Source organism: Poecilia mexicana, unplaced genomic scaffold (assembly GCF_051168715.1).
Source record: "Poecilia mexicana isolate PSO_F unplaced genomic scaffold, ASM5116871v1 scaffold_2, whole genome shotgun sequence".
In the NCBI taxonomy this organism is placed as follows: domain Eukaryota; kingdom Metazoa; phylum Chordata; class Actinopteri; order Cyprinodontiformes; family Poeciliidae; genus Poecilia; species Poecilia mexicana.
The window spans coordinates 10,630,177-10,655,092 of record NW_028263371.1 but is presented as its reverse complement, the minus strand read 5'-3'; the positions used below and the strand labels follow the sequence as shown (position 1 = coordinate 10,655,092).

The window sequence follows — 24,916 nt, the reverse complement described above, 5'->3', positions numbered from 1 at the left end:
ACTGGTATTGATCTTTAATGATGGCGAAATCATAATTTCTTTTTATGAATCCTCTACCATTTATAAGTATTCGTATTACTAATATGCCTTCTGGTCTTTCTTTTTCTGAAATCAGACATCTGCATTTCGTCCATTTTTTTCCTATTTTACAGTCTAATGATGAGAAGTGTTGTTGTTTAAACCAGCAGTAATAAACACCAGCGGGACGCAGTCAGGAGCACCTTGATGGGATTTTCATCAGCTCGTGACCTCGTCTTCTTAAAACTCCACCTCTTTCTAAGGAAAACTAAATAGTTATCATGCAGATTAGCCTGATTTAGCATGGCTTGCTGTGGCTTGAGAGACTAAACGTTAACCCACTTTCTAAATATACTGACAGTGTGACGGTGACTGTCCAGCAAAAGGGAAAAGCACATTGAACTGAGTGACCTACATTCGGTTAGCTACCATGTAAATATAGAAGACATCAAGCTCAGCGACGACGTCAGGTTCTGACTGACTGGGAAGATTTGAACATCGAAACCCAATCCCATCAGTTAAAGTTTGTTTCTGCTGTAAGAGGTCAAATGTTTTTATGCTTAAGCGGGACCTTCTCACTATTGGGCTGTTTCCTCTTAAGGTTCCCAGAGCTGTATAATGTAGCTGTATAATGTATAATATATATGTATATATATATATATATATATATATATATATATATATATATATATATATATATGAAGAAATAATGTCCATTTCAGAATAATGTCCTCATACATTACATTATTGTATTGTAAACATTATTGTATTCTGTTCTCATCAGTCTTTTCAGCAATGAAACAACATACCCAACATTTAAAACTTCTGTCTGTAAATCATGCACTTTGAGAGATAAAACACAAAGTTGCAAGAGGATATAAACCATATACTTAAAAAAATTTTTTTTGATGTGAATAATTGTAAATTATTTTAAAGCCACAGTCATTCCAAATAATTGAAAATTGTGACAAACAAAATGGAGCCGTCGGTCTAGTTGAGAAACAAGTTGTTTTGTCATAGATTATAATTTCTTGATGTTAAATTGAATTTCAAGCTACTTTGAGGTAAAAAAAAAAAAAACAACAACATCTAAACAAACCACAAAAAAAGACAAAGTGACTTCTTGCTTATATGACACTTCCTAGTGGTTATTTGCAAATCAAACGGAAAAGACAGAGAGAAATCCTGCCAAGAAACACCTGCACGCATATGGATCGTCACAATGCTAGTCTCTGCTGCCCCCTACTGGCGCCTTGTGTTATCACAACAGAGGACAGTAAATAGGAAAGGAACCCGACGCACCAAAACAAGCTGCTTAACACAGATTTAAAAAGATCCACAGTCTTCACCAGCTTAGCTTAGACACACATAGATCCACAGTGACGTCCTGATTGTCTTTCTACAGTTTAGCTTCCCATTCGTGGAGACGCACTCCGTGTCGGCGGTGAGGATTCGACCCCGATCACTGATTGGCTGGTCTGAGGAGGAGAGCGAAGACGAGGGAGACTCCAAAAATACACCCATCATCCAATCAGAGCGAGCCGCTCTGCCCTGGAACATCGACGGAGAGCTGGTGGAGATCGCCAATGAAGTGCTCATCAGGTGGGACTATCTGTGTTTCAGGACTAAAACCCAAATCACTAGTGATTCCTTGGATTTATTTGATAATCGCTGTTATGTCACATAAGGTCAGTTCACCCAAAACACCGTCTTTTTTATTGGTGGGAGTATAGAAAGGTTCTTTAAATGCATCTGCTTCAGCCAAAAAACTTTCATTCACACCTTAAAACAATCAACCACGACTAAAGCTGGCCAGTTTTAAGTAATTCTGAATGTAAAGCAGATTTGTAAAAAGACAAAAAAGAACCAACTTGGGCAAAAAATTTTACTGTTTATTTCCTCACTTTTGATATAGTTTCTCTAAATCTGCTAGATGAAGTCAGTTTGCATTAAGTCTCCCTTCCGACATCTATAAAGAGGTTCCACAAGCTGCTGAGTTGGGTTCCTGGGTTACCATGCACATGTGTTTTTGTGCTGAGAAGACAGTCAGACATGCTGTTTCTCTTCCTTTATTGCCTTTTGGAGTAATCACTCTTTTCTAAAGTCTTTTATCCTCAAGCACCCATATTAGTACTCTTCATCCATTTAAGGTAAAAAAAAAAATCCTGTCACTCAGTACGCTCTCTGGTGCTTGCAGACACTATCTTGGGTTGTAGTTGCCACTGAATATACATTGTTATTAATTGGTACTGGGCTCTTTTAAGTGGCATTGTTGCTGTTGTGTTATTTGTCACCTCGATTCTCAGTTGCCTTTTTTTTCTCTCTTCCTGTCGGTGTAGAAGCAGACTTCCTGGGTGTATTATCTAGATCCTATATCTTCCTCAACTCTCTTCCTTTCTTTTTTCTCTTCTCCGTTGCTTTTCCATCTTGTCTATTTTGATTTAAATGAAACCACAGCAATTTCTAATTATGTTTTTTTTTTTAAGTAAAGAACAGAGAAAACTGTAATGCTCCATTTGTAAAGTAAATTTGTTAGGTTTCTTCCTATTGCTATTCGGCTAGACACAGTTAAAATTAACTAACCAAATAAATAAATCCAAGCAACCTTTGAACAGCATTTAATACAGTTATTCTTCAAACTGAAAACATCTTTAAAAAACTATCTTGAGAATTAAAAATCAACAGACTGATGCCATGTAAAAAATTTTAGGTTGCTTTACTGAATTGCTCCCTTTTTTGTAGGATGCATCGTAATCGCTGTTTGTGTTTAGGGTTCATCCGAGACTCATCACTCTGTATGGGGAGGAGGTAAATGAGGCAGAGTCAACCGTCACCTGCAGCTGCATCTGAGAGCGACAGGAAGCGCCAGCTTCTGTCACCATGGTAACCAGTCCCACAGACGATTCCTAGATAACGGTTCTTACTGCCAATGTTACTGTGATATAAAGTGACAAAAATTGTTTGTCAGCTAATTGTCTGGCTAAGAGATTTACAGAAATAGACCCATATCATCACACATCCTCCACCGTACCTAACAGTGGGCATCTACAGCAGCAGCTCATCTCTGAAGTTAATATGTGACTTATTATAAAAGTGGCTAATAACCCTTCTTTTACATTTAATGTTTACAAGTCTCATTTGTTTTAAAAACTCCATTCTGTGTCTGTGTTTCTACACAACACAGACGGTGTTTGCGTTGAAATTACTCACATTTTTACCTCATTTTTACTGATCCAAAAGTTTTATAAGTGAATATTTCTCAAGATTTTTTTTTCCACATTATTCTGTGGTCATAATAATAATAAAAAAGAACAAATGTTTAAATAAAAAAAAAAAATCCTTTATTTTAATAGGGGAGTATTGATAAAAGCAGTGAGACGCTCCAGTGCAGAACAAACTTTCATAAAAAATAAAAATGTAATAAAACATTCAAACACTTGCATGATGTGTATTTCTATGACTTGTAAAAGACAATGGATGAAGTTGTTTCAACACTTTGCATTCACAGAATACAGGAAGTTAAAATAATGATCTGATACATTTTACTTTTCTAAAAGCCTCTTTCAAGTAAATGTCATTTATTTCTTTGGCAAAGTCGGTGGAGTTTCATTTTAATAATTTTCAGCGTTTTCATTATGCATTTTAATTTCATTTCAACACATTGTAACTTGTAAAATATTATATAAATTAAGTTAAATTAATAAAATATTTTGTCATATGGCTAGCTCATAATTGTTTCTAATAAAGGCTTCATAAGACATTGAACCCCTGTGATCTCTTAGCACCATCTTACAAAATACCTGCATCTGTTTCATTTTTGCTACCTGTGAGATTATCCTCACAGGTAGCAAAAGACCCAGAAGTATTTTCTTTAATGCTGATTTTTTCCCCCCCCCCAACACATCTGAGAGACAGGATGCTTTACTTGGTTGTCGGCATTGCCAAGACAACTTTTTTCCTAGGTGAACAATGAAAGTATGTGGATTTACTTCGTTATCTAGACGTGCCACAAAATTCTGCCAAAGGAGCAGACGCAAGCATACCAGTGACAAAAGGGAAAACGGCAAAAATAAAAAAAGAAGCAGCAGCATTGTATCCTATTTCCCAGCATTTTTTTTATCTGTGTCCTGCTTTCAGAACACAAAATTTGTGTTGCTTCCCTTTTCCTGCACACTCCTGCAGCCCGCTGCAGTCCAGTGTCGACTGCAGCTGTTGGATGACGCAACCAGTGAGTCCGTGCTCCGTCTCTGCTGACCAGCAGGTAAACAAAATGAAGGAACTTTATTCCAAAGGTATGAACCAATCAGGAGCAAGGTCTCCAATCCCCTGAGATCTTCAGAAAGTCACTTGGTTTGGTTCTTCTTCAGTGTTCGTCCACAACACAGGAAGCTGTTTTAGTCATCCATCCATCCACCCATCCATCCATCCATCCATCCATCCATCCATCCATCCATCCATCCATCCATCCATCCATCCATCCATCCATCCATCCATCCATCCATCCATCCATCCATCCATCCATCTATCCATCCTCCATCCATACATCCATACATCCATCCATCCATCCATCCAGTGCTGCGGTCTTCCTCAGTCTTCTTTGTGAAGGCACATTTGGTTTATCGGTTCAGGTGCTTTCAGGATGCTTTCATCCTCCTCCGTCATGGCTGCAAAGTTTCTGCACAGCTTTGGTGTGAACTCTGTGATGTCGCTGCTGATGCCCCGACGTCACAGCGAGAGGCAGCAGATGAGTTTAAATAGAGCTCTCCCTCTTGTTAAGTTTGGGAACATAGTCCCAGCTGTCTCTGTTTAACTCCTCCTGCTTCTTGAAGTTCCTCTTAAAGAAGCCACACTGTAAATCATACAGGGAATAAAGATTTAAAACAAATGGTCCCTATTAGTTTTTACTTTGTTATGCAGAATTTTAAGAGATTTTATACCCTTAAAATAACAGCAAACACTGTAAATATATGTTTCCTCATTAAAAATCTATACTGGGTGTTTAAAATGAGCCAGTTACCTTCCACAAACACCAGATGAGAGCAGTCAAGATGGTCAGTCCTAAAACTAAACTGACGGCGATGATGAAAATCTTCACAGCCATTGAAGGTTTCTGGGAAAAAACAGCTTCCACCACCACCTGGAAATTATTAACACTTTTTAACAACCTGACCTGTTGTTAAAGGATTTGGGAAAAAATGCAGCGCCTTAACAAAGCCTTGTTTATATAGACACACAGTATTCAGCATTGGACTTGGGTCTATGGTTTTCAGGTATTTTACCAGTGCAGGTTGATCCTTGATTAGGACAGTGTGAGCATCTTCTCTGGGCGACAACACAGTTGCCGTGCTCTCCAGCATCATAACATGATGACGGCCCTGAGACAGAAAGCAGCGTTTCTTTGTAACAAGGAGAGCAGCCTGCTGATATATCAGCAGAAACTGATTAAACCAAAGCAGTTTAGTTCAGTTTTTGCAGATATGCAGCAAAAACATTAAATCTTGCCAAATATTTCTGGTCCAGTGCAAATATCTTAGTTCACTTGAAATAAGACAAAACATTTCGGCAGGAAATATGAGCTTGTTTAAAGTTAATAATTCCTTGTTTTGATTGATAAAATAAAGGTAGATTGTTACACTTATGACCAGACCTTTTTCATCAATTTTAAGGACTTACTGACGTAAAACAAGCTTGTGTATCTTGCTGAAACATTACTTGTAAGTTAGTTTTGACTTATTTCAAGTGCACTTATGTATTTGCACTAGAAACTGGATAAAAAATACTTAGTAAGATTTTGTGTTTTGCAGCATATGCAATAATTATTTTCACAAACTAATACTTTTTAATTAAGTTTATCTTTCATGTTTAAAGGTCTTGAGGCACAATTAAACATCCCTAAATTAATGAATGTCAGTTTAACCACATGTTGGTCTGCTGTTGGAATAAGCAAATAGTCTGCAGTTACTTCATAAAACAAAAAGAAAAGAAGGAAACATTGAACTTATACAGTAAGATCATCTGAACTGGTTACCGGTGCTTGCAGCAGCACAGCAGGATTCAGGCTGATCTCCAGCTGGATGGTAGCATCTCTGCCCGCATCCAGGTTACCAAGACGACACACCAGCTGCTCACACAGATTATCGACGCGGCCACAGAACTACACAAACACACATATGTGAAATAGTTTAACCAATGAAAGTCAGTTTGTCATCTGCATAGGGGAGCAGTAATTCACGACTACATCTCTACAAAGCCTGTGCTTTGTTGAGCTGACAACAAACACCTTTCACTGTTTATGCTGATACTAGGGGAAGACTCAATGTCCTCATTATTAGTGAAACGTTTAAAATAGATGGCAGGGGAGGCACAAAAGGTTAAGAGGAACCTGTGTTTTGCAACATGTCTGTGGTTCACTCAGGCTACAAGAGAGAAAAATACAGAAATATGTCAGTAAAACTTTAAAAATAAAAATGTAGAAATATTCTGTTTTGCTTTACAAGTTTTTCATTTTTTATATAAATTGATGGTCACAAATGGTTTCCAATTTTTAACATAGGAAAGGTAGTTTAAAGTCTGATTTGAAAAAGTTGAAAAAATTAATATAATCAGATATCATAGCTGCTAAAAAGATATTTGAGTCACCTGAAATCAGTAGATAAGCAGCTCCTCAAAGTCTGATTGATGCATTTCTAATCCTACTTTATTTACGACCTGCCGTTTTCTTTGGTGCCACCGTGACTTTAACATTTAAACATTCATGTAACCTTGGCTGATGAGCTGCTATGTATATCACCTATTTCTGAGAAGAGAAAGATCGTCTTACCATTGTGCGGGTGGTGGTGGGAGAGAAGAAGAAAATGATCTGTTTGATGAATGAAGCCTGAGGAACGTTGCAATCCTCATTGACTGAAATCGTTTTGTCACTTATTGAGCACGAACCATGTGATGACTGCAGAAAGAGGCAAAAAATTACGTTATTATGGAAGATCCTTTCCAAAATGTCGTCAACACGTAGTGTCTACTAGTGCTACCGCTAGGTGCAGCTAACAGTCGTCTAGCTTTCCTCGGCATTAGGGGTGATAGAAACTTGGATCCTAATGCTGTTTTTACCTTCCAGTCGATGAGCTGAAGCAGTCTGTGTGGGTACGGTGCCAGGATTTTTGGCAGCGCAATCTGAACCACGGTGTTCAACGCCTTGCTGGGTCCAGAGTTTAACACCTGCACGAAAACAAAATGACAGACAACCCAAAAGATTCAAGTTCAGCTTAAGAGATTTCAAAGGCCTAGTAGAAGAAATAACAATAATAATTTGATCAGGTTTGTTTTTCAGCAGCTTTACAGACTGGCAGCTATTTGTTTACAGCTGGTATGAGTATGAAATGATGGTGGTTTATGGTTTAATAATTATTTGATCTAAATATGGCTCTGCATGCAACACACTGGTGTAACCACGCTTGTTCCACCATGACACTTCGCTGTATTTGCTGTGTGGTGTCATAGCTGTAAAGTACCAAACAGGTGTGAAAAATGGTTTATACTGAGTAGCAAAATGTTGTCAGGAAAACATCTAATGACAAATATTTTTGTCCTCAGGTGCTGTGTCTTCACAGTAAAGACACAGATAAATTGAATTTTAGATGAATAAGATCAATGAGGGCTGGCAATATTAGGAAAACACATCATGTTATATTTTCACAGTATTGTGAAAAGAAGGACAAACACAAATACTTCAGTTATTTTGGAGCCTAATTGAGAGAGATCTTAATCAGTAGCAAGTACAAGATGTCCGTCTCAATATGAAAATATAATCAAAATATCAATTTGAGTAATTTAGGGCAAAAAGCCAGACTCATACTCTATATACCGCAGATTCATTACACAGTTACACATTTTAAGCATTTATTTTTGAAGAATATGTCAAAGGGAATGAAAACCATAAGTTAATTTCTCAGACAATTTTAATACTATTTGTGACGAAAAAAAAAAAAACAAATAAGAAAAGTAATTTGCCAGTCCAGTAGTTTTTCTCCTAAAATCACCTCTATCCTGGTTTAATAAAGGCTTTACACAGAAAATGCAACGGCTTGGATAAATGTCAAGTTGATGTTCTATAATCGCATAGACAACAATATTAGCTTTTAGCTTCAAAAATCAGTTTTTATTAGTCAAATGTAACATTTGATCTTTGGAGAAGCTGAATTTTCTGTTGCCATTAGCTGTAAACCACAATCATCAAAGCTAAGTGAAATAAATACGAAATAAATGACTAAAATAGGAGGAACATTTGATGCTATTTCACCTGTAGCTACTGAACACACCTAAAGAAACATCTGAACCTACCTTAAATGTGTAGTTGAATTTTTCAGGGTAGCAATCAGCTGGAATCAAGTCTTCATCGTCAAACACAAAAGACTTTGGAGTCACAAAACTGTAAACACAAAGAAGGACATTCAGCTGGCTCTGAAGCATCTCTAATGTTTTCCTACTTACAATTTTGTACATTTTCATCTCTCTCCTTTTATTTCAGCTATAATGTAGCTAAATTTGACTGACCCGTGGATGTTGATACCAACTCCATGTTTCAAAGGAAGAACAAGCGTCATGGTGTTATCTCGGAGAAACTCAACCGTCTCGTAATTATCACTGCAAATGAAAAAACACGTCTTTTAATGGATTTTATCTGTAGTAACCTGAAGACATCTCTTCTGTAGGATCACTGCTTTAAAGCTAAGCTTCAGAGATGACATCAGGGACGACGGTGAGGTCATTACCTGCTGGTGTTGATGTTAATGTGAATGTCACCAGGCGTGCTGTTCTGACTGACATCCAACAGAAAACTGATGTTCACCTGCAAAAAAAAAAAAAAAGAAAAAAAAGGTTACATTACAGCTTCATACTTGTCTTAATGCAACTTTCTGCAAATTTCTGGAATGTTCCAAATCCTTTAACATTTCAACTAATTGTTTTTTTCTTTGCTCTGAAATAGAGCTGTGACTGGAGGAGTCTCTTGGTTTGACCTTTGAACTGTGGGATGTTCTGAGCCAGTAGGCTAAGGAGCAATAACAACTCCACAAGTTCACAATCATAGTTACCAGACAGTGCACAATCAATGTGGTGGGGAAAAAAACCATAACCTGTGACCTTTTTGCTTTTGACGTTAACATTTATACTCTTAAAGAATGATTTTTATAATTTAGTCTTTGAGTGAATTATTTGATTACATTTCATTCCAATCTGCCCAGAGCATCTTCTTTCACATGGCTTGTGTCTAACAGGGATTCCTTGTGGTTTTCTGACATGTTTGTGGCCAAAGTGCTTAAAAACTCAAAGGGGAATGAATACTTTTGCAAGGGGGCCCATCGTAGGAGCACAGCTGTTGTGAAAGTGGTAAACCAAGGCGTTGTTATGCACAGCGGGACGAGTAACAGTGCGGTTACCTGAGATAGGGCTGGGAGGACGAGGCTGGTGATTCTGCAGTCCACCTTCACGTCTGTAGTGTTCACTTCCTCAGTGACATCACAACTGATGACGTTGGCCTCCTGCTCATACGGAAACAAACAAGTAGATTTTAGAGGGTATCTAAGTCTAAGTAGTTATAGAGTTAAAGCAGAGATATTTGGTTTTTCATTTGGTGTGAAGCATACTAAAGTGGGGATTTACAGAATGTAATGAGCCTGGTTCCAGATCAGCAATTACTTGTGCTTTCTTCCACATTAGAGGTTAAATCTTCCAATGTGGAAACATCAAAAATTAGCCAGAACTGAGACCTTAATTAGTAAAACCAAACGATGGTTTCTTCCTCTCTCTGTATGACGTAAACTCACATTATGCAGCACTTTGATGTAGTGGATGTTGTTTGGGAATCTCAGTGTCACTCGAGGCAGGAAGGCATCGTCTCCGGAGTTCAGCAGGGAGGTTTTCAGGACAATTTGTCCCGAACCGAGAGCAAAGAACTTCTGCTGTCTGCAGACAAGCAACAAAAGCAACAACAAATATCAATGTTGGAGTTCCACTTATAAATAACATTCAGTTCCTGTGTGATGACTTAATTCTTCAACATGGTATCTTATTTTCATCATCTGTATTAAATCAGCCTGTGGTGAATCCCCTAATTGAATCTGGATGGTCTCGTTATCTTGAATCTCGTTTCCACTGTGCTGCTTCCTCCCTCCGTCTCTTAATCTGCTGATAAACGCCACCATTCTTGTTGATGGTAATCGCCTTTTCACAGTGTAGAATATCTGTACATTTAATTAGCTCAGCGTTGCAAAAGTGAGTGCAGCTGAGAAATACCAGCTCATCTCCATCTAGATATAACTTGAGATAATGGAGGGAGAGAATAAGAGGTATTTAAATATGCAGATTAAAATGCTGGCAGCTTTAAGAGTTCAGTGCAAGCAGTGAACTCTAAAAACAGAGAACATGTTTGTTCTCTGTTGCCCTGCAACTAATTATCATCATGTGTTTACAGGGGGAAAACATCCATGTTTTTATTATTATTATTATTATTATTACAGAGAGGAAGAGCTCATCTTTTGAAGTCTTATTTGAAGCACAGCGACTTGTGAGGTGTTTTCAACTGCGCTGTCACATTTGGTTTTAGTTTCCTCCTCTGTCTTTCTCTTTCTGAGTTACACAGAGTACGTGTTGTGCCTGTTTCATGTGTGTGTGCTCATGTTCTTACTGTGGCAGCACTAGTTCACTCGACAGCTGCATGTTGGTCGAACAGTTCGCCATAGAGCAAGAGCGAGCAAACCGAGTCTGACGGAGAGAAAGAAATAGAGAAGCGTACTGTTTATGACACCAGCAACAATGAATGAAAGCAGAAGTCACTGATGATCTTACAACAGCTCCTGTGACCCCTGACTTCTGACCCCTGCAGTTACAGATGATTTATAATAATGATCTCATGACTCACTCCAGCTGTGAATTCCTCTCTCTTAACTGTTTTTCTGCTCTGTTTTTGTGAAACACAGGAGCCGGATGTTGGCTAATGTGCTGCAGGCGCTGCAGCTGTAAACACATCTGGATTAGCAGCAGGGTTCGCTGTTAGGTATCTGACTTTAAAGCAGCTATTTTCTCCCCTTTAAATCCGTTTATCTAATGAACTGGGTTATTCAAAGTAGTATTTTGTATTTATATTTTAATATTATTGTTATAATATATTGTATTTCTGAGTAGAGAAAGGAAATACTAATCTATAAGAGGCTTTTATTTTGAAGGGCACAAAACAAAGTCCATGTTAATAAATTGTTGATCACTCATTTTACCACAAAGAAGCCTAAATTTAAAAAAAATACACTTGTAATAATCCAACTTATTTATAAAATTAAATCCATTATGAAGTAATATTTTGTTATTTTGCAAATGAAACACTGAACTTACTGTGTGACACAGATTGATACCTGATTGGTGATGGTGTTATGATGTCCTGCGCTGTGCTGCAGAATGGGTTTTATGAATGCTAATTTTCTGGATGGGGTTTTGTGGCTCCTCTTTTCACTGAGGCCATAGGAAACTTCAAACTGAACTGGGGTATAGATGTCTTTAACGTCTTTCTGTAGATGAGGAAAAGACATGCGGCAGTGAAATAAAAACACTCAACATCTCCACTGCTGATCTAGTCGGGAATCAGCATGTTTTTCTTTTTTTTTTGTGCTTTTTGAGTCTGAGAGTTTTACCCTTTGGTAAGCCACATGTGTTGCACAGCTGGGATGGCCGTGTCGTGCCTTCATATGACCCCTCGTGCTGTTCGATGATCCGTTGCCGTGGAAATAGAAACGATGAGGGAACGATGGTTTATGGAGGAGGTCGGAGGTCAAATTATACTGAAGCTCTAGGGAGGAAAGAGGGGAAATCTTCCACATAAGTAAGTCAAAGTTACGTACTATTACAGATTTAATTCTTAAACACTGAAGCTAATAGTATTTTTTTTATGAATGTAATATATATGAAAAATAGTAAAATGGACTTTAAAGACTTAAAACATTACACAGTTTTCTTTACTTCTTTAATGTACCTATTGCCCCTCTGTGGTGTTTAAATGTGACACTGAAGCAGATCGTAACGTTGATGCAGACGGTCTGAGTCTTGTGATCTTGGCATTGCGCCCCCCGCTGGTCAATATGCTCAGGCAGAATCAGAGAAGCTTTCACTTGAACCACTGGACGGGTCCTGTGGGGTAGAACCAGAACGAAAGTTTTTCAAACCATAAAGAGAAAATGTTTTGGTCAAACATAAAGTATTTTTATGAGTTTACCTGAGAACCACAGCTGAGTCTGAAAGGAAAGCTCCCACCGCCACGTCTGTAGAGACACAATTTATCCACATTCAGCACTGATCCGGTGAGAACAGCACAGGACAATGTGGCGGATATGGACACATGGGATCCTTTACCGTTGTAGCCGTTATCATCGATGTCAATCCCAGAGTTCAGCGATTGTCCAAACATCTTCAGGTCATGGCCTAGGGATGACCCTGTAATCCTCTGAGGTCACAAAGTGGAGATCAAGTCAAAGTATTACTTCATATAATACACAATGAAACTCAAAATTACTTCTTTATCCATGAGTCACCAAAAGAGAAACTGAAAAACTCTCAGAGTAACATATAAAACAAATTTTGTTAGGTATTATTGATTTTAAACACATTAAAGTGTGTTTCTAAATAATTAAAGTAATCTTAATATCTCACTAGTAAGGACCAGGTCTGACTCAATAATAACAAAGTTTACTGGGCGATAAATTCTCCCAGAAATTATTGCGATAAACAATAATACTGTTTAATATTTTGAGACCATTTTCAAGTAAAATATTGATAACGCAAGTCCGCCCTCTAGAAGACTAATTCATTTTAATTTCATACAGAACACACTGGAAGACATTTTAAATTTCTAAAAGAAAACACACCAATCAACAACAGTAAATAAAGTGGAAATAAAAAACACACACCAGATACAAAACGGATGATGATGTAAAAAAAAAACAGCCTCAGTATGAAAATGATCTATGTCATTTCAATTCATCATGGAATCAGCTGATTAATTGCTCATTGCGACGCGCTCTACTCTGAATTGCTTGCACACTGAGCTTTGCAGCCATCATGCAGGCGCCTCTGGCTCTGTGTTGATGTTTGTACCTGTGATGGTTTTGGTGAAATACCCTCCTTCCTGCCATTGTAGATGTAGACGGCGCCTCTGAGGTCGTCTTCCTGTGGAGCGCCAACAGCCACATCTACAACCACACACACAAGCTGGTTTTACTGTTTCTGTGAGGACCTCTTCTTCCACTCTTTTGTTTGTCTTTTTTACAGTCACACAGAAAGCAATGTATGTTGCTCTTTATTTAAAAATGTTCTACCTTGCGATGTATATTTTTATGTTGGAGAACTGTACCAACAGATTACCTCTTAAAATAGCCATAAGATTTGGCTTTTAAAAACTATACTACTGTTTAAGTAAAGCATTCTGTGATATTTCCTGTGTAATTGTTTTTTCAACGTCATTACAGCTAAAGTTAAGCTTGTTGCAGACAAACATGAAGTGCAACTATTTGAAAAAAATATTCAAATCTTTTTACCTGTATTAATTTTCCTGTTAGATAAAATTACAGCTGCTGGTCTTTTAGAGTAAGCTTCTATTTCTTTCCACTTCATAATTATGCATTTATTATTGTTATTGTACTACAGGAAATCTCATTTGTGGTTGCAGCATGACAAAATGTCAAAAACTTTAAAGGTTGTGGACATTTGTCTAAAACGCTGTATGTGAACATGGGAAGAAAAACAGTCTTATCTTTTAATATTTAACCTCAGTTCTTTGAAAGAAGCCTTTAACTTTTCTTTTTTTCCAGAAGCACACTGAAACTGAAACGCAAACATTCACTTAGCAAATATTCAATCACCAGAATAAACACTAGCTTGACTTACTGAGCCACGTTAATTTCCTGAAAACACCAACTTAGCTCTAATCCTAACTACAACTCCAATGAATTTCAGCCTAATTTTAAACCCACTCAAAGTACTCGTCTCCTCGCAGGCCCCACATGTTAGTGGGTAAATGTGTACGTCTCCACAATGTGACAAATACAAGCACTCACACGTAGCTTTTTATCTCGCAGTGGCAGATTACAGGGCATGTTCATTTACAGAGCAGCAACAGTTTGTCATTACAGTTTAATGAACTTAATAACACACTCCACCCCTCACACACACGCACACACAGATGGTGAGGGGGCTGTGTTGTATACATGTGTGTAGGAGCAATGTGTTAAAGGCAGGATGGCGCTCTGTTATCAGAAAGTGACAACAGGCGCTGAGGGGGGTGTCTGTGGCCCTGGGGTTGTTTAGCCCAGCATGCCACTGAACAACGGTGGTGGTATTTGATAAAGGGGCAGAGAGGCAGGAGATCAGAGCAGAAAGGAGAAAATCAGCTCTTAGCTCTTCCTAGTTACAACTGCTGAGGTGCCCTGGAGCAAAACAAATCCACCCACAGCTTCTTCACTTGAGCTTTTATGTAGAAGGGGTCCAGGGCTGCAACTAGCCATTATTTTAGTCATCAATTATTCTGACAAGCAATCAATTAAACAGATAAAAGAAAAGGCACATTCTGCAGAGTTTTCATTTAACCACTTGAGCTTATTTTTCGCAATAATGAAACGTAAAAATTGCAAATAAACAAATACTTCAATTGCCTTAAACGCAATAACATTGTAAAGGATGCATTTGCAGCTAAATAAATATTTGAATAAGTCCTATCTGCTTGACTTCACATCAGTACAGGGTTGGGCTAAACTGGTGACTATATTTTCAATTAGCCAATTAATAATTGGATAGTAAAAGGAACTCTAGAAAAATCTTACAGAATCTGAAACAGGTGAAGATAAAACTATTTTTCCCCAGAAAATGCCATATTTTAGAGTAGCATACTCCAGTTAAAAATAAATCAATTACTAAATTAACTGACGATTATTTCAATAATTGATACAATATGATAAAGCTACGATATAATTAATTGAAAATGGAAGTAACATTATTAGAGTCAATAGTATTATTTGTCATTGTCACAGTCTCTTTAGGCTGTGCAGGTGTGGTTCCTACCTGGATAGCCATCATCATCCAGGTCTCCAAGGTCAGCAATGGTCTCTCCAAACCGCGCCGCATACGCATCGCTGCCAGTCAGCTTAAACTCCGCCTCCTTCAGCTGCGCCTTTGTGAGAATTCAGCATATTCAATATTCAATATTTTGCATCTCAAATTGCTTAATATTTTCAGCCAAGTTTTGAAAGAAACTAGAAATATTACTTGGATGGATGGATGAATGTTCCTACCTCCCCCTGATTGATGTACACATGAACTCTTCCCTCCTCCCTGGAGGTCCCTGTTGCCATGGGAGCACCAACCAGCAGGTCCGACAATCCATCAGCATTCAGATCCACCACACAAAGACTGGAGCCGAAATAAGACCCCAGCTGGAAAGAGACCCATCTTTTAGACGAAAAATGTGGTGCATTGCTCCAACTTGGTGATGAAAAGAAAGGCTCACTTCATGTCCAGTAACTTCTGAAACCACCTGCAGCATTTTGCTGTTCTCTGTTGAGAAGATGAAGGCCTGAAATGTGCAAACAGAGACTGACTTCAACCGTCGATGCAGGCGACAACTTCAAGAAACTCAACAAAGCAGATATTTGCATTAGGGTTGAGTACGTGAAGTAAAATTGTACATAAATAAGTCTCCTGGTCCTACCTTGCCCTTCTGATTGTACTGTGGAGCTCCACCCACCACCTCTATGGAAGAGGGACTCTGGAAGTGACCGGCTCCTACAGCGTAACCTGAAGCATCAGGACGCAATGTTAACAAACCGATACCTACTACAGTTTATGGACAAGAACTGAACATCATATTTGCTCTCATAGACGACTGAGGATAAAACATATTACATGAAATTAATATCAACAATAGAAGTAGTTACACTGAGTTTATAATCCAACACCCGGCTGACATTTAAGTCAAACATTTCATTTTAATAGGCAGTTCAGTCGCACCAGCATCTCCAGCATAAAAATCATTTCTCAGGTTTTGTTGTTGATTTTAAAGGAAGTAAATGTATTTGTGCAATGCTGCCCCTGCTGCTGACTCCACAGCCCCACTCACACAAAACCACTTCCTGTTTAGGGAGAAAATGGTTTTGTCACCTTTCGTGGTTCGATGAGTTGAGGTTGAGGTTGAGTAAAGGCAGTATTGGTATTGGTGTGTTAGACCCCACACGCCAATACCAATACTGCCTTTACTAGATAATCAAGTCATTGTAGGATGTATTATTATATATTTCCCCTTGTATTTAAATCTACACTAAACCTCTAAGAGGGTGGGTGTATAATAGTTGGGTTGTCTTCTGTCTGTGAATAAATAATGTTGTGTAGGTTTGTTTGATCAGAATAAAAGACCTGCATGTGACATTTAGCATGATGTATCTTTGGTTTAAAGGCAATGGGAATGACGCAATGCATTTGTGACAAGGTGACATTAAAACTCACAAAATAGAGATGATAAAAAAGAAAGTACACCCTCTGGCAATTCTTATGCTTTACTGTATAAAGCCGAGGTGTCAAACTCAAGGCCCGGGGGCGAAATATGGCCCACCGTAGCTTTTTATGTGGCCCTCTAGACTCAAAATTACATAAGTCCTTCCAGTTTTTCACAAATCTGTGAAATTCACACAAAATCAAAAAATTTCCTTTTTTTCTGATTTTACTCCAAATTTTCTCAAAATTGGTCAAAAACATCAACTCTGAGTGGTAAAGAGTCACATTTAACATCATATATTACCGCAAATTTTGTCAAAATTCCTTATGAACATTTCTAAATATTCGCCACAAAATCTGTAATTTTGATTTCAAAAAAGAAAACTAAAACAAATCCCAGAGGAGCAGCTACTTATTGATATTTTTACAGTTTATTTGGTTTTATCAATATGTTTTTGACACAACAGGCCCTTTAAGAACATTCAGATTTTTGATGTGGCCCAAAATGAAAACGAGTTTGACACCCTTGGTCTAAAGGATCTGGTCTCACCAGATCCAAATAAATACCTAAATCTAAACTCAACTATAAAAAGCACACAGCACAGATTCAGGACACAATTTCTTTTGGGATAATTGTATCCAAAAAAAACTTGGATAATTACTAAATAGGTAAGACCCTCAAACTTAAAACGATTCTATCAATAACTGCACATTTACAACAAAGCACCAAGACTGTAATGTGACATACAGCCATAATCAGTAAATTACAGTACGACGATGTTCGTTCCTCAGATTAGAAATACCTTTTGGAAATAACCTTTAACCAAACTGAACAGGTTTCTTTGTGTAGGAAACAAGATCGGTGGTTAAACGTGATAAAACTAATTTCCTTCTGCGTATGTGTTTCTCTCTGAACATCACACCTTTTCGCCTGATTTCCTGCTCAGCATTGTGAGAGTCGATAGATACATTTAGTGTCCACCTTGATATCAGGGAAAATTCAAACATAAATGTCTACCTAAGATAATCTTCCAGACACACAGTACATTTAACATGGTCTTAGGTGTATCTCGCAAATATGAACATTTTAAGCATGAGGATAAAAACAAACGGAGAGACTGAGCCCTCCCTTCTTCTGCTGTATCTAAAATGTGTGTTTGAAAATCCAAATGAAACGTGGCATAGCTAACTGAAACAGAGATAAGAGACAGGTGGACAAAATCCTCTTTCAGCTCAGCATGTCCTCCCACTTTAGCAGTATTTCTAACTTACAATGAATCCTGAAGTAACAGTACACATAGATGGCTTTTAAACACAAGAACTACACTTGCTAAAATACATTTGTGCATATTTACACCACAGAAATTGAGGTTTATAAAATATAGCTGACAATAGACAGGTTTGTTCTGGTTCCTGATGAAGATGTTTGGATCAAAAATAATGGAGGTGGAATATATAGAACTGAAGAAAGCATACAGAAAAGACACCAAAGACTTTGAAAAACATGCAAAAGGTATTTGAATGTGTTTTCAGCAGGGTGTCACTGCTTAAAATGTAAAGATATGAAGAGATCCAGCTTGCTTGAATTGTATATCAGAGCATCAGGACGGTTAAATCTAAATCTGACTGAATAAAACACAGCTGTAGTTTATGGTTTATGCTGATTGTGCAGGATAAGGATCAAGTGTTACCCAGGTAGCTCCCATAGCTGACAGCTCCTGTCTCGTCATCCTGATACACCGACATCGAGTTGCTGGAGGTGTTGTAGACCACAACCGAGCCGGTCCAGTAAGAAGATCCTGGAGCTCCTACGATGATCAGTTCCTAAGAGAGAACGAAAACTCAAGACTCACAGCAAACTTTAAAATCTGGATTATGGTAGATTGTGACAGTCTTTTATTAGGTTTTATAAAACAAGTTGAAAACATTTCCTCTTTTTTTTCAAACAATAGAAACTAAAATGACAAACTGATTATTTTTAAAACTACAAGTCATTATGAATAGAGACGTAATAAGAAATAAACCAGTAACAGGAATTGGGCAATTTTTAGATTTCAGATTTCTGGAGAAAAAAAAAACTAAAAAACAAAAAACAGGAGCAGCCAGATCCTGTTAACAACAACTCTCTCTGTCACTGAACAAAAAAAGATTTCAGAAACCATGTTGCCTGTCTGTTACTGACCTGTGTCAAGAAATTGGAAATGCCCGCCTGACATGACCCGTAATCCTCACCGAACTTCCTCTGGTGGTCTGTGAGTGATGGACAGAGGTGGAGGTGAGCGAATTATATCCAAATGTTTTCCTGGACAGCTGCTGCTTTCATATACCCAAACTCACACACATCTGTATCTCTTGGTATGGCTATGATTTCTTAATCTTGAACCATAATATCAAGTCACTGTGGCGCTTTAAAAAAAAGCAATTCAGGCAGAAAAGGAAGTGCCTGATCCAACAGGATTTCACAGCTGAGTTTCATCCTCAGACTTTGTCTCAATGAGGAAGCAAGGTCAAGAACCCTCACAACACCATGACAACCTAGTCATGTAGCTGTGGATAAAACACTTGTGTGTAGGTATGTGTGTGTGTGTGTGTGTGTGTGTGTGTGTGTGTGTGTGTGTGTGTGTGTGTGTGTGTGTGTGTGTGTGTGTGTGTACCTTTGTAGCAAGGGATAAAGTGCTGGTAGGATACCAGGTCACTCTCATAGCGAAAACAGGCGCCATTAGGAAGCTTGTTGTTCTGGCCGTCTTTCCTTGAGTAATACACGTTCTTCCAGCGGTGAGCACATGCCTGAACACGCACGTATACACACATATAACACTTGAAACTCACAAACAACATCTGACAAGGAACTATTACTGAGTCACACATTTCATTTAGACAGTCATGGACTGTTCTTGCGTTGTTTCTCTGAGATATTGCGACAGAAAACGCTAACCTAAGCAATAAATCCAAACCGGCCACAGACATACGGGACGACGCCATGGTGACAGAAATCTTGAACCCTGTTATCATCCATATTGCCAGCAGCTTAGTGTTATTTCAGTCCAGCTGTATTTTTATTGATTGTATTAATTTTGCAACAGAAATGATCACATGGCTGAAAGCTTTCCTTGATCTGTCAACTAATGAATGCCTTCATGGTTTTAAATTTAGCTATTTGTTGTGCAGTTGCTCCATACTCTGGTTAATAACTTCACCAACTGCGTTTGTCAAAGCCTCAGAAGTACTGAATCAGAAGGAAACTATTCTGAGACGTTCCTGAGTGACCACTTGAACAATTATAGATTACTGGAGGGCGTTTATGTCATTGGAAATGTTTTTGGAAGTGTTCTCCATTGGGCGTTGCTGCTATTTGAGTGTTCCTGTGTTAACAGGAAGCAAATTTAGCAGGATAGCTGCAGGCCAACATTGTGTATAACTAATCTATATGTTGGAAAACGCTTTGGTCACCTCCTGGCATGCAGAAAAACTAGGAACACAAAAAATGCAGCAGATATAGGACATGTCAAGTCTTGTTAGTTTGGACAGTCCAGGCATTTTATAGTGTTAAGATCTCAGAAGTAAACAGAAGATATAATCATCAATCAATAAATTAAGAGCAGAAATCATATTTGTCCTGAGAAGCTGGTAACTGAAGTCCTTCCTGTTTTCAGACTTATTGCCCTTCTGGTGGTCAAAAATGAGCAAAAATGATCATTGAACACACCATATCTAAGAGCTAAAGTTCATCCAGGCTGTGAAAGGGTGAGAGAGAGAAAGACTGCCGGTGACAGCTGGAAGATCAGTGGTGCACATAAAGAAAAGTCTTAACATCTTTTTTCGACTTTCAGCCTCTGTCTGTCATGGAACATACTGGGAATAACATTTTTTATTTCATCTTCATAAACAGAGAAAAAGTCAAAAAACAGTCACAATGGGCTAAAATAATGAATTGTGCATTACCAGGACACGTCCACCATTTTCTCCAGGTTGTCTGGACAAACTAACACCCAGCCACTGGTGATCGCTCTCCGGTTCACACGTCTTCCCACAACTTGAAATTTCTGCACACACGTACAAAAGTTCACTGCCACTTCCACAAGACGAATGTTGTTTTCAATCAGGCAGAACATGCAGATTTTTATGAGCTCTTTTTGTTGTTAATAAGTCAGTGTCAATGTATTAGTATACTTGAATGCACTGTTTACTCATGGCCTGCGTCTTTGCAGTACTCTACAAAAGCTATAAAACCATTTTATTGTTCCGGTTTGATAGTCATTCACACATCTCATACCTTTGTGAATAGATTTAAGTTCAATGGGATTTTATCCAACAAACCAAAAAGTCAAGGGAAGATTACAGTTTTATGATATATCTTGATAATAACAATGTGTGTTTCTATTTTCAGTCAATTACTCTGCCACTCCAAGTAACATCCGGGCATGTGCACATATCACTAGTAAATGTGTTTCATTGATGCTCGTAAAAACACAGCATAAACAAACTCTGACCAGCAGAAAGACGATCACATCGGCGCTCCTCATCCATAATGTTGCAGCGAAAAACGGCTCCTGGAGATTGAGTCAGGTGACGAGAGGAGTGAGCCACTGGAGCTCCGACCAGCAGCCTGAGTTAGATGGGGAGAAAATGAAGACAGGGTCAGTGTTTTTTTTTATTTCAGTCTGAATGGTGAGCTGTGTGTGAGGATTCAAAGAGCTTTTCTCTACTCCCAAAAACAGACTAATTAATGTGCAGCAGCAGCTCACACAGAGGCCTTTGCACGGATGGACCTCCAATGAACTGCATTAACTGAAGACGTTTAACCAAACAAATGTCTATATGTGTAGGAACAGCAGAGTGTTTGGTTTAATCACAGCTACAATATATATGATTCACAAATACTGTCTATAATGATATTTAGTGACAAATTAAAAATCAGTTAGACCATTACAAACAATATATTCTAAAAGCAGCTTTTAGAAGCAGCTTAGTACATAAATGGACAGAAAAAGCACAAAAGATTATATACTGCTCAAAAAAATAAAGGGAACATTTCACTTTAATTTTGTGTGTGGCTCCAAATCCAGGCCTCCATTGGTTAATAAATTTGATTTCCATTGATGATTTTTGTGTGATTTTGTTGTCAGCACATTCAACTTTGTACAGAACAAAGTATTCAATGAGAATATTTCATTCATTCAGATCTAGGATGTGTTATTTGAGTGTTCCCTTTATTTTTTTGAGCAGTGTATAAATCCAAAGTAGATAAATGCCTAATTTATCTGGGCTGCAAAGAAACAATATTTGAATTAAAATATTTTAGGCTTGGATGACCAGATAGTTAATACATGAATAACAATCAATTAGATCCAAGACAAATGTCTAACATGTAATGTTTGATCGATCGAGTTGGAAGTAGACTAACGCAGGATAATCTACAGATTAATGGAGTTTCATTGAAGGACCAATTATGGTTCAACAGGAGATAAATGGAAGCTGAGTAACATAAAAACAGAGATTAGATTCACACCATTTTCCAGAGTTGTGGCGATGCAGCAGCACAGAGTATCCAAACATCGAGGAGTGAGGGCCCTTGAACACCATGCTGTGCTCCTGATCCAGATTATAACCTGCAGCAGGACAGACCAGAACCAGGACCAGAACCTGGACTGGAACCAGACAGAAGACGACACCCATGATGTCCACTGATGGGTGCAGACCTGCAGGACAGAAAAAGATGATAGGATCTTTCAGAATCTTGAAAATAAAAAAAACTGTAAATAATGTGTTAATTCACCCCTTCATAAGTTTTTACCCCAATTTTATACCCTAGCTTTGCTTCCACCTAAAACAAAGTGAGTTTGTTTTTATTTCTTGTTACTAATTTTCACAAATAATGATGGTAGTATTAAAAACTATTTCTTTCTGCATCATACTTTCATTTAGTCTGATTCTGATCCCTGTTGGACCAGTTAATTTATTTTATATGAAACATCATGACTACTGACAAGCAAAAATGACACAGAGAAACCTCCTGCTAGAAGATACTTTTGGAATCACAGGATCACAATTTCTTACAGTAAACCACGAGCAGACCATAAACAAGTTAGTTTAAGTCAATTGTTGCTTGTCAAAATGGGTAAGGAACGTCTCTGTTTATTTACAAAATGATCAACTTTCTGTGTGAAACATCCATCAGATGAAAGTGCCATCTAAAGAAAGGATAAAAGGTACAAGATAACATAAAATGTAGGAATTTAGTTTGATTGTAAATTATAAAGGTTTTCATTGTAGAATAAGATCAGATTTAAACTCTAAATATCGACAAATATTCCTCAGCTTAGGATAAGCGTCACTAAAGCAAATGACAGGGTTTCCCCCAGCGTATTATAAGCCTGGCGGGCCACCAGGCTTTACTTAGCCCCCCACCAGGCTAAGTGTTGTTTATTTTAAATAGGGTTTTTATGTCACCTGTAACAGTGGTAGTAAAGACGGATTAAGCTAGGTTTATAGGTGACGCACTGAAAAGAGCACGATTGGTGTGCTCCAATTGCACCCTTTCTGCACCCGTTAGCCTCAAACGCTGTTGTTTCCAAATTATTATCCATGCTCGTGCACCTTACAATTTTTTGTAACTGTTAACATTTTCTAACACAAAAACACAGTGGACTACTGGTGGACTGCCGTAGCGCCCCCACTACCTGGCTTGACAGGGTTTCTGGGGGAAATCCTGCAGGAAACTAAAGTAAACACAATCTTTTTTAACTTATCAAACAAACTAAAATAATTTGAATAGTTAGTCAAGTGTGAATTATCAGTCAAGTATAAGAGGTTCAATATAATGATCTAATCCATGTGCAGATTAAGAAGTTGAACAAATACCCCAGTACTCCCAAAGATCCAAGTCAGTTGCAAGAAATATGGCATGTCAGGATGTCAGCTACCCCCCAGTGTCTTAACGTGCAACCACATTTTGGCTGAGACCTTCTGATGTCAAGAGGAACCCCAAACAGAAGTAGGAAGTAAAAAGAGGGGCTGGAATGAGCTGCGGTTAACTCCCACCTCTTAAACCGGCCGCTGTGAACAGGGCTGTTCCAACATAAACCCTGAGGCTCACGCACTTCATCCCTGCTGAATTTGGATCACCTCACCTTACTGACACGCATTTTACACACAATTCAAGAAAATGTTCCCAAGTTCTGTAAAGGAAAATGCCCATTTTTTTCTGTGATGCTCAAAGACTTATTTTTTAATAAGCAGAACAATCTAAGTGTTAATGAAACAAGCTGCTAAACAAAGATGGTATCCTGTTTCCCCTGTTACATTCAAGGGGTGGTTCCACATAAAAAAGTGAGCTTAAAGCCATATTTTGTGAAATATTAGACAGTCACAATGCTTAAAGCTTCTTAGATTCTTTATTGCTTAAAACAGTTTTAGCATAATTAAATCAAGAATGTATGGCAATTTGCTGATGCTTTCCTCTTTGTTTTAAGTAAAGTAAATATTTTAAAGTTGATAACTTGCCGCAAGTTTCTTTTCAATGTGTTTGCTCGCTACATGAATATACTTAAACTCCAAAATAGTGTGGTGTATTTTATCATATTCACATAATCTTTATTTATTTAAAATTCCACAAGGAATTATTTAAAAAGCAAATAAAAATACCAAAGCCGAAACAATTCCTGCTTGGATTCTTACATAAGCAATATGAAAGGAAATCATTAATTAAAATTAAGGACATTAACGAGCTCTGACACTTGTTGATTTTCTGTCTTGAACACCTCATGGAGGTTATACGTACCCCTCAGACAGCTGAGAGCCAAAAAGCTTCTATCCAGAACGAGCTTTAAAAAATAGACAAGCCGGTTCTTCAATGGGACTCGGGTAAACTCCTTGTTGCTGAAACCCCCTGTTGCTCCTCGCGACAGCGCACGAGCTTCAGAGATTTTACAGAAAAGAAGAGAAAAGTGAAAAAATAACTTAAGAAAAAAGCTTAAACCTCAATGAATGCAAAGAACCGCGAAAGACTCGAGTTTCAGCAGAGTTTCAATGAGACTGAGAGCCGTCTGAGACCCTTCCTCTGTCTCCATGTGTCTAACGGTGTTTCCTCCAGCATCCGCCCAAAGTGAGCGCGAGGACAACGCGCGGCTGTGCGTGTGTGTGTTTGTGAGAGCGCGCGGGTCTAACGGTGCTTCCTCTGCAGTTATTATCAGGTGTTAATGGAGTGAACTTTAATCCCATTTTACCGTCTCAACGCACAAGTATTCAGCGAAAGTAGGACAGATTAAGAAACAACGAATACAGCGACACTCAACGGGATTTCCTTCTGTAAAAAGCATTTTAAAATAAAACACTTCCTTTTAGTTCTAGTTTCAAGCAGGTTTTTCGGTCGTGGGAAAGC

General features: G+C 38.2%; 2 protein-coding genes across 3 annotated transcripts in view; one reads left to right on the top strand and one right to left on the bottom strand.

Annotated features, from left to right (window-relative positions):
• Positions 1 to 3,455, top strand: part of cerkl (CERK like autophagy regulator) — a 28,773-nt gene extending 25,318 nt beyond the window's left edge. Inside the window, exons 13-14 of one of the 2 annotated variants that reach the window (XM_088010596.1) lie at positions 1,424 to 1,620; positions 2,790 to 3,455. In XM_088010596.1, the coding sequence (XP_087866722.1) occupies positions 1,424 to 1,620; positions 2,790 to 2,868 (276 nt within the window). In that variant the 3' untranslated portion in view covers positions 2,869 to 3,455. Of the gene's footprint in view, positions 1 to 1,423; positions 1,803 to 2,789 lie in introns of those variants that run through there. The other variant, XM_088010595.1, reaches the window with a different exon arrangement.
• On the bottom strand, positions 3,337 to 24,400 carry itga4 (integrin alpha 4). The gene is made up of 29 exons (XM_088010593.1): positions 24,317 to 24,400; positions 22,046 to 22,235; positions 21,027 to 21,142; positions 20,479 to 20,579; positions 19,191 to 19,323; positions 18,719 to 18,786; positions 18,228 to 18,360; positions 15,758 to 15,843; positions 15,557 to 15,622; positions 15,342 to 15,482; positions 15,112 to 15,220; positions 13,153 to 13,247; positions 12,412 to 12,502; positions 12,275 to 12,320; positions 12,035 to 12,189; positions 11,697 to 11,851; positions 11,421 to 11,573; positions 10,700 to 10,776; positions 9,840 to 9,978; positions 9,453 to 9,554; positions 8,787 to 8,863; positions 8,569 to 8,658; positions 8,356 to 8,443; positions 7,126 to 7,233; positions 6,839 to 6,964; positions 6,047 to 6,172; positions 5,298 to 5,393; positions 5,036 to 5,155; positions 3,337 to 4,867 (listed from the first exon to the last, which is right to left on the bottom strand). The coding sequence occupies exons 2-29, from the start codon at positions 22,210 to 22,212 to the stop codon at positions 4,769 to 4,771; spliced, it is 3,063 nt and encodes a 1,020-aa protein (XP_087866719.1). The 5' UTR covers positions 22,213 to 22,235; positions 24,317 to 24,400; the 3' UTR covers positions 3,337 to 4,768.
• Between the last annotated feature and the right edge of the window lie 516 nt (positions 24,401 to 24,916).

Coding starts and splice junctions, on each gene's coding strand:
- itga4 (XM_088010593.1), bottom strand. CDS start 22,212: ATGGGTGTCGTCTTCTGTCTGGTTCCAGTCCAGGTTCTGGTCCTGGTT. Junction 10,777..11,420: donor ATAACACCATCACCAATCAG/GTATCAATCTGT, acceptor TCTCTCCGTCAG/ACTCGGTTTGCTCGCTCTTG. Junction 6,965..7,125: donor TTCAGCTCATCGACTGGAAG/GTAAAAACAGCA, acceptor CTCTTTCTGCAG/TCATCACATGGTTCGTGCTC.